Source organism: Agelaius tricolor, unplaced genomic scaffold (genome assembly GCF_023055355.1).
Source record: "Agelaius tricolor isolate 1412-34295 unplaced genomic scaffold, bAgeTri1.0.p SCAF_20, whole genome shotgun sequence".
Classification (NCBI taxonomy): domain Eukaryota; kingdom Metazoa; phylum Chordata; class Aves; order Passeriformes; family Icteridae; genus Agelaius; species Agelaius tricolor.
In genome coordinates this window covers 5,720,447-5,734,848 of record NW_027269280.1, presented here as the reverse complement: position 1 = coordinate 5,734,848, position 14,402 = coordinate 5,720,447, and the positions used below count along the sequence as shown (strand labels likewise).

General features: G+C 43.9%; 2 protein-coding genes across 18 annotated transcripts in view; both read right to left on the bottom strand.

The window, feature by feature from the left end:
- Positions 1 to 353: 353 nt before the first annotated feature.
- Positions 354 to 8,754, bottom strand: NOC4L (nucleolar complex associated 4 homolog). Its single transcript, XM_071445324.1, has 15 exons — positions 8,598 to 8,754; positions 8,374 to 8,497; positions 8,179 to 8,285; positions 7,788 to 7,895; positions 7,502 to 7,651; positions 6,870 to 6,969; positions 6,536 to 6,570; positions 6,382 to 6,432; positions 5,733 to 5,844; positions 5,045 to 5,105; positions 4,400 to 4,510; positions 2,490 to 2,653; positions 2,044 to 2,126; positions 1,201 to 1,314; positions 354 to 903 (listed from the first exon to the last, which is right to left on the bottom strand). The coding sequence occupies exons 1-15, from the start codon at positions 8,691 to 8,693 to the stop codon at positions 787 to 789; spliced, it is 1,533 nt and encodes a 510-aa protein (XP_071301425.1). The 5' UTR covers positions 8,694 to 8,754; the 3' UTR covers positions 354 to 786.
- A 102-nt stretch (positions 8,755 to 8,856) lies between these two features.
- EP400 (E1A binding protein p400) overlaps positions 8,857 to 14,402 on the bottom strand; it is a 47,872-nt gene continuing 42,326 nt past the window's right edge. For 13 of the 17 annotated variants that reach the window (XM_071445305.1, XM_071445312.1, XM_071445313.1 and 10 more), the window contains 3 exons: positions 13,949 to 14,116; positions 13,173 to 13,250; positions 8,857 to 11,381 (listed from right to left, as the gene is read on the bottom strand). In XM_071445305.1, coding sequence (XP_071301406.1) covers positions 11,109 to 11,381; positions 13,173 to 13,250; positions 13,949 to 14,116 — 519 coding nt within the window. In that variant the 3' untranslated portion in view covers positions 8,857 to 11,108. The remainder of the gene's footprint in view (positions 11,382 to 13,172; positions 13,251 to 13,948; positions 14,117 to 14,402) is intronic. The other 4 variants (XM_071445308.1, XM_071445323.1, XM_071445322.1 and 1 more) reach the window with 1 other exon arrangement.

The window sequence follows — 14,402 nt, the reverse complement described above, 5'->3', positions numbered from 1 at the left end:
TCCTAAAACACATGCAGGCTGCAAGCAAAACCACACCAAGCTGCTTATCATTCTGAAGCAAAACTCAAGGATTAGCCTCCCACTGCACATCAGCTGCCCTCCCTGCTACAGCAGGCACCAGGATTATGCTCACTTCCAAAGCTCATGAGCATTTGGAATCCAGCAATCTCAGTGCATGAGATGGATGTAGAGGAAGGAACACCAGCAACATTTCCTAGATGGATTTACTGAGCACCTTCTGAGTTGTTAGACAAACCAGTTTCAATGCCTTGAACGTGGGAGTGCTGAGTACAAGATAAACATCCCTCTCAAGATGAGCTTAAAAATGCATACAAAAAGATAATTATAATACATCAGGTATTTACACTTATGTATTGAAGACATTTATTACAAACAGGCTGTCAGCTCTCATATAAAAGTAAAACATCTGAAAAATAAGAGCAGTCAGAGAATGCAATTCCCCTCAGTGCCATGGAACAGCAGTGAGATGTCTGTTGATGCAGTCCCTGGTCACAGCCAGCACCAGCAGCTCTGGGGGAAGCACTGGGATCCCAGCCATGAACTGGTCCAGAATTCTTTGCTTCAGGGAGAAATCCCTCCCAAATACCAGGTGGCAGAATGCAAGTGTGAGAAACACAGCAGAGTCCATCCAGGGGCAGTGGCAAGGGGCACTGCAGCTCAAGCAGGGCAGCTCTCCTCACAGGGAAGGGCTGCAGAGCACAGGGGAGCTTTCTGTGTGTCCCTAAGATCCAGCTGCTGACAGATGTGTTTTGGTAAGAGATGGCATCAGTCTAAACTGAAGTGCTCTGCAAAAATATCATTCTTCTTCCCAAACAAACCTCGTACAGGCTCAAACTCCAGGGGCACATCAACAGCCTTTTTCTTTACTTCTCTATCAAAAAGCTACAAAATAAAAACCAGAAAATATTGTCAAAATTCAGCACAGGCTCTTCACCCCAATAACACTGCACACTCTAAAGTCTTATAACATCCAGCAAATAAACACTTCAAAGAAAAAGCCAGCCCTGTCACCACTGTTGCTCATGCTGTTATTTAACAGACCATTTTCCTGGTTTGCCCTGGTAACCAAGTCAGTGCAGCTCCCTCCCCAGCAGCAAGGCAGATAACAGGACATGAGTGCTGCATCCAGAACCTCCTTTCCTCTGGTTCCAGCCATTCACAAAGGCACAGCAGCATTACCTCAGCAGCTGAGAGCTCCAGGAGCCCTGATATGTCATCCTCCATTTCAGAGAGAGACTGGTTCAGGACAGCAGCTGCCTTGGCCACATCTGGGTGATAATGGTTCTGGAGAGACTGGAAAAGCAAGACAAATGGGAGATTATCTAAAAGTACAGGGTAGCACACATCCATCTGCACTCCCACACAGGACTCTGCCCATTTGTGGGTCAGATCTCCAGTGACCATCAAATTCCATCAGATCCAAGTTTGCTGCACCATGCTACTAGAGAGCTTGAAGCAATCCTCATTTCAGGCATCTTTCAAACATGTCAAAGGCTCCTCTCACATGGTCATATCCAGCTGAAGACAAATTCATCCACAGGCCATGCCTACACTGCATAACCCAATGCTGCCACCTCACAGTGCCCTCACACCACGCCCAAGCTCCAGCTCTCCAGGATTCCAGCTCCTGCACACCATTCTTGTTGCTGCTACAGCCCCCTACACAAACCCCTCATCCATTTCTAGAGGATAACCTGGCTCTACTCAATTCACTTCCATCAGTGCTCACCAACTCTCTCCCCTCCAGAGCCTGGTCCATTTGCAGCTATTTAGTCTGTGTCAGCTGTGAACTGCAAGCTCAAATGTGTGCTCACAAGCCACCCACTAACTAGCACATACATCTCTCCAGTGTATGGAATCCTTTGCTAGGACAAAAAATGATGCAGAGTAAAAGAACTCATCTCATTTGCAAGATATATGTCAAGCAGGTTCTTGTGAGAGGGGCTGTCCACTGCCAACACATGTCAAGGAAGGAGCAAGGGTGGAATACCAGACCCAGATGCTCATTTTGGGATGACATACCTGAATTTCCCACAGAGAGCTCTGCAAAGCCCTGCTTTCAGATGGCTCCTTCTCCTCCATAATGTATGGATCTTCTGACATATCTAAGGAAACAGGAGATACACAGCTAACACCTCCTGTGTGGTGCACATAAACCCAAAGGGAACACAGTGCTGCAGCCAGAGTTGCTCCTTCCCAATGGTTCCAGGGACAAACTGACAAATCCCAGCATGACCCAGGAGTCACAGCTGGCAGCACTACAGAAGCATGTTACTTTTAAAGAGCAGAGCAAGTAAGGCACTTGGAACAGCTTTGGGTTTAACAGCAGGAGCCTGCTGACCTTTCACAAACCCAAGGGACAGGACAAAGGCATCCTTCCACACCTCAGAACCGCAATCTCCCCTTTTCCTCCACAGGAATGCTCCTCTTTATGCTGCCTTAAAGACATAAAACAAGTCCCCCCTTACCTGCTGGGCCTGCTGGCCTGTGCAGCAGCACCTTGCAGGCGGGGTGCCTGCGGAAGAGGTTGCAGATGAAGGGGAGGATCATGAGCAGAGCCTCAGGAGGGGCCGTGAGCGCCAGCCGCGCCAGCCGCTTGATGAACGCTGCCACCAGGTATGCTGGCAGGTGCCTGGGGACAGGGGACAGCAGGGAGCAGCCTGTTACAGCCCTGGCAGGACAGCCAGCAGCCTCAGCCACCCTCACAGCTTGGCAGGGGGCTCCTCAGGCTGTGGAGTAAAGAGAAGCTTTAGCAATTGTGGTGTTTGCGAGGTCCCCAGGACGAGGTGAGAGATGAGAATCAGACTCCGAGTTCTCAAAAGGCTGATTTATGATTATACTATACTATATTATACTATATTATACTATACTACACTATGCTATATTATTCTACACTATGCTATATTGTACTACACTATGCTATATTATTCTACACTATGCTGTATTACTCTACACTATACCACGCTATACCATATTATACCATACTATATCATAGTATACTATATCATGTTATATTATATTATGCTATACTAAAACTATACTAAAGAAAGAGAAAGGATACCTCAGAAGGCTTAACAAGAATGAACAATAAAAACTCGTGACTGACTCAGAGAGTCCGACACAGCTGGCTGTGAATGGTCATTAATTAAAAATAATTCACATGTTTGGATAAACAATCTCCAGGCCACATTCCAGAGCCGCAAAATATGGAGAAGCTGAGGCTTCTCATCTTCCCAGGAGAAGAATCTGGGCAAAGAGGATTTTTCAGAAAATATCACGGTGACAAGGAATCTCAAGTTTAAGCAGCAAAGTGTTGTGTGCTTGCTGGAACAAATTTTTGGGGGAATTTACATTCAGTGCATGAATAATCTCAGATCACTGTGAGAGTCAATCCTGACACGTGGCACCATTGCCAAGCACAGCCCCTGTACACAGCCATTCTCATGGCAAACTTTATTCAGTCCTTTCATAAACTGAGTGCTTGGCCAGGCAACCTTAATTATATTCTTCTTATGTCATTTTGTGGGTTTAATTAATACACAGGCCATGGTGTTAAATTTACATAACATTTCCAAGCACTGCAGCTGTTAATGGGAACATAAAGCTCCCATGTAGTGTAAATGTGCAACATAATTCTTTTTTTTTTAAATGGTAAAAATGCAAATTTCTAACAGCAACCACCTCATTTAGGCCCCTTCTTCCTGTCAGAAGATGAAAATTACAATTTTCAGTCACTCAGGCCTCACTACACCAGCAAGGCTCAAAGTTACCCACAGGTCTTGTCACTCTCTCCAAAGTACACCAGGACTACAAGGGGGTTGGATATGAAGTGCCTGGTGCTGTGTTACTGTTGGTTTATTTTATAACATATGACAGCAACTATATGACCAGCTGCCTATCCAGCTTCTTCCCTGTGTACAATGAACTGACAACATCAAGACAGGCTGTCAAACACTTCACATTTCAGTGCTTTATGTCTGCAAAAAGCCATCCATTTATCAACAGCTTTGTAATCTATAAAAACCCAGCAAATTTTACTTTTCCATTTTTACAAAGACAAGACAGAAAATTCATCACTTTCACCCAAAGTGGAACAGAGATCAAAAACACATCCATAAGCACTTGCAGCTCAAACTCTGATAACTAACTGCAATTCTTCCTTTCTGAAAATCTATGGCTGTGAGGCAAATCTTCAAAAATAGCACATGAAAAATTACACAAGACTACAATAATAGTCTTGGATTCAGTTTTCTCTATAAAAATGTATCTAATCCAGCAGGCACACTGAATACATTAAATCCAGACATGTGGGAGACTGCTCAAGAACAGAAAAGCAGGGGGAAAATATGTGAGCACACAAAATAAAGATGCTACTTACGATGAAGACAAAAACAGATCAGTCAGGTGAAAAAAGCGAGCTCGGTACTTCACGTGATAGATGGAAGGGTCTAACAGGCTGTACAGCTTCTTGTAAAAGTCAGGATACTCCCTGTTAAAAAAAAGAAAAAATACAACATCCATTAGAGGTGTACAGTGGGGCTGTGGCTAAATGTTATTGTGCTGTCATTAAGAGCACCCCAGCCCACTGCTGTGCTCTGTTTGGCTCTCTTAGGCTTCCCTCTACAGTCACCACCTGAGAACAAACTGCAAAGTGAATTTATGGCTCTTGCAGTGCTCAGCCACCTTCAGGGTGTGAAGCCAGGACCAGTGACTGCAAATGGTACAGGATGCAGTGAAAGGGACACCAAAGACCATGGCTTCACTCTGTAATCAGATCAATGGAAATTGATTTTTAAGTGCTGAGCAACCACAGCCTAGAGAACAGACTATTTAGGTTCAGTTGTAAAAGAAATCAGCCAAAAAAGCTCAGCATCCAAACAGCCTGAAACTCTTGTGCAGTTTGGCTTTCTCATGGAAGAATTTCAAAGCCAGAAGGTGTGGTGAATCCATTTCAGTTCCTCTTACATAAAGACATAAATGCAAAAACCCATGTTCCTTTAAACAATATACTCTTTTTACTTACAGATTATGCTGATGAATCAAAATAAACAACCCATTTAGGGCTAGAAGACTGATTGCTCCACCTGTAAGAAAACAGGCAGATATCAACACAATAAAAATAACTAGAAAAAAAAAATTAAGTTTTTTCTGTAATACAATCTTCCCAGAAGGAAAGCAAAACTGAATAGCTGAAATCAGAGCCAGTGTGACAGCTGAAAGGTGAAACAATTTCATCTGCACCCCTCCAGAGACTCCCAAGTTTCTTACAAAGATTAAGCTGTAGTTTAGAAGAACAAATGTTCAACGACCGAGACACAAAATGTGCTGCTCTAATTCCTCAACAAAGTCACACTGGGGAGGCAAAGGTCTGCTCAGAAAGGACATTTTTGCAGCAATCTGTGAATCCTGTGTTTGGATCAGCAGCACTGGCTGAACTCTATATTTAAAACAAATCACTTCAGTATTCTACTCTTCCCCAAAGCCTTAAATATTATTTTCCTTACACACAAGGAGCAATGACATTGACAAACACATGTAAAATCATCTCACTTTCAGGGACAATGGAATTGACCCTAATTCCTTAGCTCCATCCCAGCCAAAAGTACAGCTATTCCCTCACCCAGGGTTTGGTGCTGCATCCAGCACAGCTTCCAAGTCCATCTGTGCCATGCTGGAGGTGCCACAAAGGAAAAAAGGCTGTTCTCACCCACCTATGCCATAGGCCACTGTCAAGAAATCCATCATGAGAGTGGGCTCGTTCATGTAAGGCAGGACAGAGTCGTGCAGAATGACAAGAACCTTTTTGTAAAGGCCAGGGGGCAGCTGTGAAGGACAAAACAACAGAGAAACAAGCACTGCAGGGAGAACTCAGTCAGCAGCAGCAACCTGTGGCTCAAAAAGGCAATGCACAAGCAGAAAGGAATGTGCCAGGAAAATACAGAACAGCTTGCAGCAGCAGTTCCCAAATGGGAGAGTTTACAGGGGACACCAAGGGAGTTCATTCAAGCAGGTGCTCACAGCTAACAGTGTCATCACTCAGAGGGGGAAAATCACCAGGAAAAAGGCTGGGGAAGCTTCAGCTTGTGAGCAGAGATTGCTCTGCTGCAGATCACCCTTATGGGCAGAGATGTTTAAGGTAGGGAAAAAAGGCTGAGGGTAAGGAGAAAAAGCAGGCCATATATGAGGTCATGTTTTTTGGCAGTGTGATCCAACAGAAATGGTCACTGGGCTGCTCCCACCCAACACTCAAAACATACTGGGATCCTACCAGCAGCTTCCTGCAAGGCTGGACACAACTGCTAAGGATCAGCAATCCTAAATTAAAGAGCAATGCAGATCAGTGGCAGAAGTAACACTCACCTTGTGCTTCAAAAAAGTCAACCACATTTTTTCAAACACCTGTTTGTGTGCCTTAAAACAGAATTGCAAACAGTGAGTTAAACACACTGGTACAGATAATGCTCTATTTTAAGAAGACAAAATTTCAATTCTAATGCACCAAATGAACAGTTACCTGCAGCTTTGAAAATTTCAACTCCTCACGGTTATCTAAGAAGAAAGAGAAGCCAGATGTTGAACTTGAAATGGATATTCAAAAAATTAAGAAGAGCTTTTTTAACTTAGCCTTTTGATGCTCTAAAAACTTGGGCTGAAGTACCTAATTTGATACAAGGCCACAACAGACCCCGTGTAGACTGAGGAATGTGGATTTTTAAGACTGTTTAGAATCACAGTGATCAAAGAAGCAGAAATTCTTCATCAGCAAACAACAGTAAAATATTTACACACTAGAAATCTTAACCTGATTTTCCTTTTCACAAACAGTTTATCATGCAGAGTTTACTAACCTTGTTTGACCATAAATTTGACCATCTCAGACTCTTTGTTTGGCATGTTGATGGGTGAGATGAGGGAAAATACATTCTGCTGGTAAAAAGGCAGCGGCCTCTGAGGAAAAAAGGAAAAAACAAACATGAAGCAAGTTCCACATCAGAGAGCAAGATGCTGAGCTTCAATATTGCCCTGTTTCCAAGTACTGAATATATTTAGGAAAGAGAAAGGGAAAATGATGACTAAAAACTACATAAATAAACTACATACTGGTATATTCTCTGTTGCAGATCAGAAAACTATCTCTACTGGTGGATCCAATGAAGGAAACAGGTTCTTCCTCTGCACCAGAGCACACAGAATTAAAAGTTCTCTGTGTGTCACCCAAGCTGTGAAGATTTGGGTAAAATAGAAGCTAGAGCTTAGACCAGAAAGAACAGTATGTGTCTTGAAATACTTTCAATTTCAGAGTAAAGCCAGTCTTGGCATATGACACACATAAGAAAAAAATCAATGCCTCCAGTGGGCACACTCATTTTTCTAGCTTCCAAATATTTCCATATACTACCAACTGCTCCCTGCTTCACACACAAGACACACAACCCAGAGCAGCTCATCCAGAGGCACCTGAACAGTAACAATTTGTTACCTCCTTCATCTTTTGCATGACCTGCCCGATGCTGGCAGTGACAGCCTTCATGACAAAGTAGCGAACATCATCGTACTCCAGGTACTCCTGAAAGCGGGAGATCAGCAGGGAGGAGTCCTCGGTGGTGGGAAGCAAACCATCAACAACCACCTAACAAAGGGTTTGGAAAGGAAAGCAGCAAGTCAGTCTCTCACAGCACTGGAGCACAGAGTGAGAGGCTGAGGGCACAAGAGTTTGTGTGCCATCAGGTCACTGACAGGAGGGACTTTTCAGGTCTGCAGCTTACCTTAAGAAGGTCACAGGGAAAAGTTAAAGTTCCTTTCCACTCTATTTTGATCAATGGATACTGTGCCTCCAATTCTACAAATTTCATGAGTGTGCAGAGTGCCTGCTCCTTTAAAAAAAAAAAAAGAAAGCAACATCACAAAAAAAACCCAGAAAACAAAAAACACCTAAACAAGAACAACAGGGGTCAAACCCAAAGGAGGCACCTTCAAGAGGAGGAAGAATGAAATGAGATATTATTTCCTGAGAAATCTGCATGCTCACTGCTGGTGAGCAGAGGTGAATCAGAGCATCACTGCTGTTTTACAGCACTGCCTGCCCTCCCACACTGAAATAGTGGGCGAGAGCCTCAAGGGAACCCCTCGTGTGTCAACAGCGGGCTCAGGACCCACCTTGACCTGGAAGGCGTCGTGCCCCAGGAGCTCTGCCAGGCAGCCCACGCAGTCCCTGTAGCGGTGCCGCATCCATATCCTGTACTTGTCCTGGGCGCTGTAGCTCTCTGTGAGGGACAGACACACAGACACAGGCTGGGCTTGGGCCGGGCCGCGCCTGTCCCGGGCAGCACCGGGGCCCCGCTCCGTGCTCACCGCCCAGAGAGGCGTCCTGCTCGGGCAGCGGCCCCACGAACAGCTCCCGCCGCTCCAGCAGCGCCCCGAAGAGCCGGCCGCAGATCCTGGCGGCGCTCACGATGTCCTCCGGCTCCTCCTGGCCCTGGGGAACAGCGTGTCAGAGCGGCGGCCCGGCCGCGCTGCCCTCCCTCCCTCAGCCCGGTCCCCCAGCCCAGCCCAGCCCAGCCCGGCCCGGCCCGCACCGCCAGCGGCTCCAGGAGCTCGAAGACGCGGTTGGCGCTGGAGCGGTTGCCCAGCACGGCCTCCAGGCAGGCGGCGAGCGCGGCCTCCCGCGCCATGCTCGCAGCCGAGGATGGAGGAGGAGCCGCGGCCGCTCCGCCCGCAGGCGGGGCCGGCAGTGGGGCGGGGATCGCGATCGGGATCGGGATGGGGATGGGTCCGTCCCGCCACCCGCACCGCCCCTCCCGGTAACCCGCCCCGGTAGAGAAGGCAGGGCGAGGCGGCGGTATAAAAATGTACACTTTATTACACCTTCAGGTAGGATACAGCACTACTCCTTATCATCCTACTGGGGCGAGTACAAACGTTCATCACTTATGTACAGGTTGACTTCCTAACACACTCCTGGGAGAAAGACACATCGAAAGGAAGAAAAAAAATAATTAGAAGGGGAAAAAAAAATATGGTGACTTTTTATCTTCATCAACTGACCTAAACAAGAAACAATCGCCTCTTTAGACACCAAATCAGACCAGCACAAAGACGCAGCCAGCAGCTCTCCCACTGCTGAAACTGTTCCCCCCCACCCCGACCTTCATGCACATCATAAAAGCTAAACACTTAAAAGTAAAACTGGGGCTACCTAAGCAATATTTTCGGATGAGCAAGGCTATACTGTACACAGTGTCACTATCCATTACCACTGCATCTGCTTTGCATTTCAAACTACTCTGCTGTCAGCAGTGCCAGCTCCCTGGCTGGCAGGGAAGTTTAGGAGATGGCACAAGCCAGGGGTTAGCAGGGTCAGGGGAATACTACTGCATGCAAAAACAGCTTAAAAAAAAAAAAACCAAACAAAATGCCCTTGTATTTGTACACCTGAGTGTCCAAGAAAAAAAGTATGCAGGACAAAAGAGGTATAAAATAAAAAAATCAGGAACGCTGCCTGAGCCAATGTTAAATTTGTGATCTGAACAGAATTGGCAGTACCTATCCCAACTAACACAGAGGAGCTGGCTGAGAATTCTTTCTTGTTTAAGCCATGTGGATTGCCAGGTACCAACAAGTGTGGACATACAGAGGTAAAAACAAAATATATGCTTTCCCTGCCCTTAAATAGGCTCCTTTCCTAAAAGAGTAAAAAGATCACAGAATGAAAAAATAATTTTAAAACCATCTCAGAAAAGGAATGTTGTAATTTTGTCTGGATTTTACACATTGTGCAGTTTTATGGCCAAAGTAAAATAAATCCCTTCAAGCCACCATGGGTTTTTTGATTCCTCACTCAGTGCTGTTTGCAAAGTCTGTTATTCATTGTATGCAAGAAAAGTAAAGAAACCCCCACAGTTCTATGCAGCTTTTTGCTTTTTTTTTTTTTCTCCATAACAATAAGGCAAACTGATTTGGAGGAAGAGGCCACGCTCTATTCACATCCAAAATACCCACCTGAAGATACATTCATTGTTAGCTTTTAGTAAAAGAATAGTACAAAAGTTAGATCTTACTCTTTACACAGTTGAAGAATTAAGTCTTAGATTTAATTTCACTATTCTCCCCTTGCCCCAGCCCCCCACCCCCTAAGCTGAAAGCCGTGTAAAAAGTACTGAACATTTAAACATGTTGCAAGAGCAGAATGAAACTGAGAGATTAGATTTTATCAGCTGGAGATTTTTTGTGACAGAAGTCCCATGAGAAACAGCTATGGATCATCTGTTTAGCTGCATCTACTGAACAATTCTTTTACAAAAAAAAAAAATGGGCTACACTTTAATACACATTTACTATCAACACAGTATTTACTCAGCTCATGCCTAAAATATCCATTATTTTAAAGTGAAATACGAGAATGAGCACACAGGTTGGGTGATTCAGTAAACTGTACACAAAAACTACTAACAAACATTTTAAAAGACTTACAAAAATGGAGAATGAAACCTTTTTTTTTCCTTTTTAATTACATATACTTACAGGTTTTCACATTTATTGGCTAAACTTTGCAGGGAGCACTTCAAGTCTGTGTTGGATCTTCCAGGGGTGTTTACCACAGGGAAGAACAACACAGAGCTTTTGTATAGGTGGAAAATACTGTGCTGTATCAACTACACCTGGTTCTTTGTGTGGCTTCACTGTGGGTACTGAGCACACACTGAACTACAGCAAGGAGCTGCACATGCCCACAGGCAGGTGTGGCATTCTAACACAGATGGATTTTACTGACATTTATGGCAGACCACCATTTCACTTTTGAGAAGCTGGGCAGAATTTCAACCTAAGTAATGCTTGCTTTATGTGGTTTAAATGAGCACAGAGAACACAGGCAGAATGCATCTTGTACAGAGTTTGAGTGCTAAACATTTGCTAATACACTGAAGTTACATGTGAGTTTTCATGTTTAAATGTTCACCAGCAAGAAACCTTCTGCTACAAAAAAAAAAATAAAATAGAGGTGTTTTGTCTTCATTTGGATGTCTGGAGTAGCTTCTCACTTGTCTCAGCAAACACAAAATACTGTGTTTCTCTGTTATTGCAATAGTTCAGCTTGGTTTAGTAGGTGCCTTTAATCTGACAGTCGGTGTCCTCATCTGTACTTTTGCTTGCTGACTCTGGGCTTCAGGTGTTGCTGGTGTCTGGGCTGGGTTCTGTACACCTGGAGCCTGAACCTGGGGAGAGGCTGTGGTCACAACCTGCTGCTGGATCAGTTTCTGCTGCACCACCTGAGCAGTAGCAGTGGTTGCAGGGATCACCTGAACCTGCTGTTGTCCTGCTGTCGTCTGAGAAAGGGTCACAGTTTGGGGCTGAGCTTGTACCTGCACATCAGGAGGAAAAGGCAATTACAAAATGGTTTAGCATTAAACTGAGCAGTCCTTACATTTCTCCTCTACAGAAGGAATCCTGCTTCCTTAGGTATTTGCTCTCTTAACTGACAAACAACTCAGACAATGATTCTGGGAACAGAGGCTCTGTGGTTTCACTGAGAAACACCATTCTGTCACATTTTCTAGAGCCTTATAAATCAGAACTAAGAGCCAAAGTGCCTGTAACTCTGGTCTCTGCAGTGCAAATCCAAGGACATGCCCTCAGATACATTCAGAAGGCAAATTAAAGGTATATAAACCCTACCAGATATGTAGGAAAATTCCTGTACTGCAGAAGTGAAGGAGCAGGGAAAAGAACAGAGGGACAGCCAGAGGACCAAAGAGGTTAAAATGCTGACTCTGCATCCATATTGTGACAATAAATACAGCCACTGAGGCTGCCCACCAGTCTCTGCCCTTTCAGACTACAGCTGCTACTACTCTATTGCCAATTTATGGCAGAATAGTTTGAACTCCATCCAGACATCAAATTTTCATAGCTCTACCCAGAGCAAGGGAGAAAAAAAAATCAACATCTCCTTGTTCAGAGGACAAGGTAATGAAACTGAGCAGCTTCAGCTGCCTTTGTCAGATGCAAAAGCCAAACAAAGCTACAAGGACTTCTCCAGACAAAAAATTAACTCTTGAATGATCCAAAAGGATTCCAGTGGGAAGCACTAAAAATACAGATAAAAAGAATGCCAGATACACATAAAGACCATAGTTTAAAAAATACTTACCATGGCCTAAACCTACTGCCACTGAAGTCACTGGTGTACATGGGAGGGAAACTATTTCTCTTTTTGCCACAGACTCCAACAGTCACAGAGCTATGCCACCACTGATGACTTTTGAAAATGATTTAGGAGCTCTTCCTGACTACAGAGGGCAACTCAAGTTGTGTTGACTGATGAGGTTTCTACCTCCTGCTGTCTACTTTGCCCTTGAAGCATTCACATCTAAAGTGGTTATCAGACAGCTTACACCACTTTATCACCATTTGGAGATAAACAGTCCCAGATTTTATTCTGCACTAAAACACTGCACTGTGAACTGTGGCAGACTAAGAGCCCACTGGCCCAGATTTTTGTGCACCAAAGGCAAGAACTTCATCCACCCTCCAAAGTTAAATCATTCCTGCCAATCAACTGCCTAAGTTAGGCCTGTTGCTAATGATCTGGATGCCATTGTTCTAAACAGTGATAATTAAACTGCCTGGTCATTAGGGGAGTGGAATCAAACCACCTGAGCTTCTCCTGCCCAAGCCCTGTCTGTTACCAGCACACATTTGGAACAGGCACCACACCATTCTGCCTTCTACAGAGCACTTGGCACAGCTCTATGAACTGAAACAAAACAACCTGTAACCTTCAATTTGTCCTAGTTTTTGTGGAAAAAGCTCAGATGGTGCTCATTAGTTCAATTATTTGCTATATTGACTACACATCACCAGAAACCAAATTTTAAACATCGTTTCAGCTCTAGAAAACACTTTTAAAAATCTGGTTTTCAGTTTATCTACAGCGATGAACAAACATGGCTGCATCTATGAAAGTTTTAATCCAGAAAATATACCTCAGCTGATTCAGTATTCAAGATTTATTTTTATAAAAGGGCACTTGCTATATCCCTCAAAAATACTTCCTATGCCACATATAATGTGAAAAATACATACATTCCAAAAAAATGAGCTTTTCTAAAGATCGTGTTTCTAGTGCTATATTTGATAAGAGCAAAACCTACCTGTTGGGAAACTGAAACCATCTGCTGAATGTTGGCAACAGTAGCCTGTTGCTGGACCACTTGTGGGAGTTTTGCAACCTGTAGTGATATGAAATAAAGAAAGATTGGATCAAGATAAAAAGCTGCTGATAGCAGCAAAACACCCAGGCCTGTTCATGATAAGTTGCAGCTTGGCATTTTCAGTGAGGTTGAATGTTTATGAAACATTTTAGATCCATGAAAAGAACTTAGCTGGGGAAGGAGGAGAAATCTTTTCATTTTTAACCACAACAGAGTAATTTCATCCCGACTACCTAGAAAACCGCAGGAAGCACACGAGTTCTAACGGGTTCCAATTTCTGGGAGATACTTTTGAAAGAGTAAGGCTTCCAATTCCTAACCCCCTTCTTTTTCCTTGGTTAGGCTGATCCAGTAATGCAGAAAAGAAAGTATGTGAGTCACATACTCTTGGCTGCCAGAGATTAGGCTCTGAGGCAGCACCAGAAACAGGAAAACCTGTGGCTGAATTTTCCTTAGTAAACACAGGATGGAATCCCTTGCCTAATAAAAAGGGGTGACTCAACTATTTTATTTCAAAGAGGAAAGGCAAATTGCAGCTCACAGCTGCTCTGACTCACTATAAGGCCACAAATGCAGCCCCAATGAATTTTATTAAAAAGTCAAATTAAATAAATGTGTGACTACAATTAAAATGAGTGGGTGCTGAATTCTACTGCACCTGTTGTCTTTACAACTCTCCAGTCCCAGTACAGTTTAAAGGTGTAAACCTGTGTTACCTGTACCTGAATCTGGGCCTGCACTTGCTGGGTTCCACCTGGTTTCTGGGTTTGGGAAATTGGAGTTGTTAAGAACTGTGTTTTAATGGCAGGCTGTGTAGCATAAGTTACTTTTTGCTGCTGAGAAGTCTGCTGTTGGGTCTGGACCGTGACCTGTTGAGCATTTATCTGCACAAGAGAAAAAAAGGCATCAATCACTACAAAAGGCAAGTGTATTTTAAAGAACAGCTATGTGGGGAAAAAGAGATTAATTACATTTAATTATTGAAAAAAATGGCAATAAAAAAATGAGCACTAGATGAAAGCCTTCATGCATTTACACAAGTATCCAGAATTAAAGTATTTAATGAAAAGTTTCTCTCTTACACACAACACTCACATAACAACAAACTTACTGAAAACTACCAAACAACCAACCACTTTACAGAAAAAATTAAGCACCTGAAAACCTGTT

Excerpts from the sequence above, each read along its gene's own strand:
- NOC4L (XM_071445324.1), bottom strand. The coding sequence starts at position 8,693 with ATGGCGCGGGAGGCCGCGCTCGCCGCCTGCCTGGAGGCCGTGCTGGGC. Across the intron at positions 7,652-7,787 it reads TTCCCTGTGACCTTCTTAAG|GTGGTTGTTGATGGTTTGCT; the intron begins GTAAGCTGCAGA and ends ACCCTTTGTTAG. Across the intron at positions 5,106-5,732 it reads GACAGTGGCCTATGGCATAG|GTGGAGCAATCAGTCTTCTA; the intron begins GTGGGTGAGAAC and ends GTTTTCTTACAG.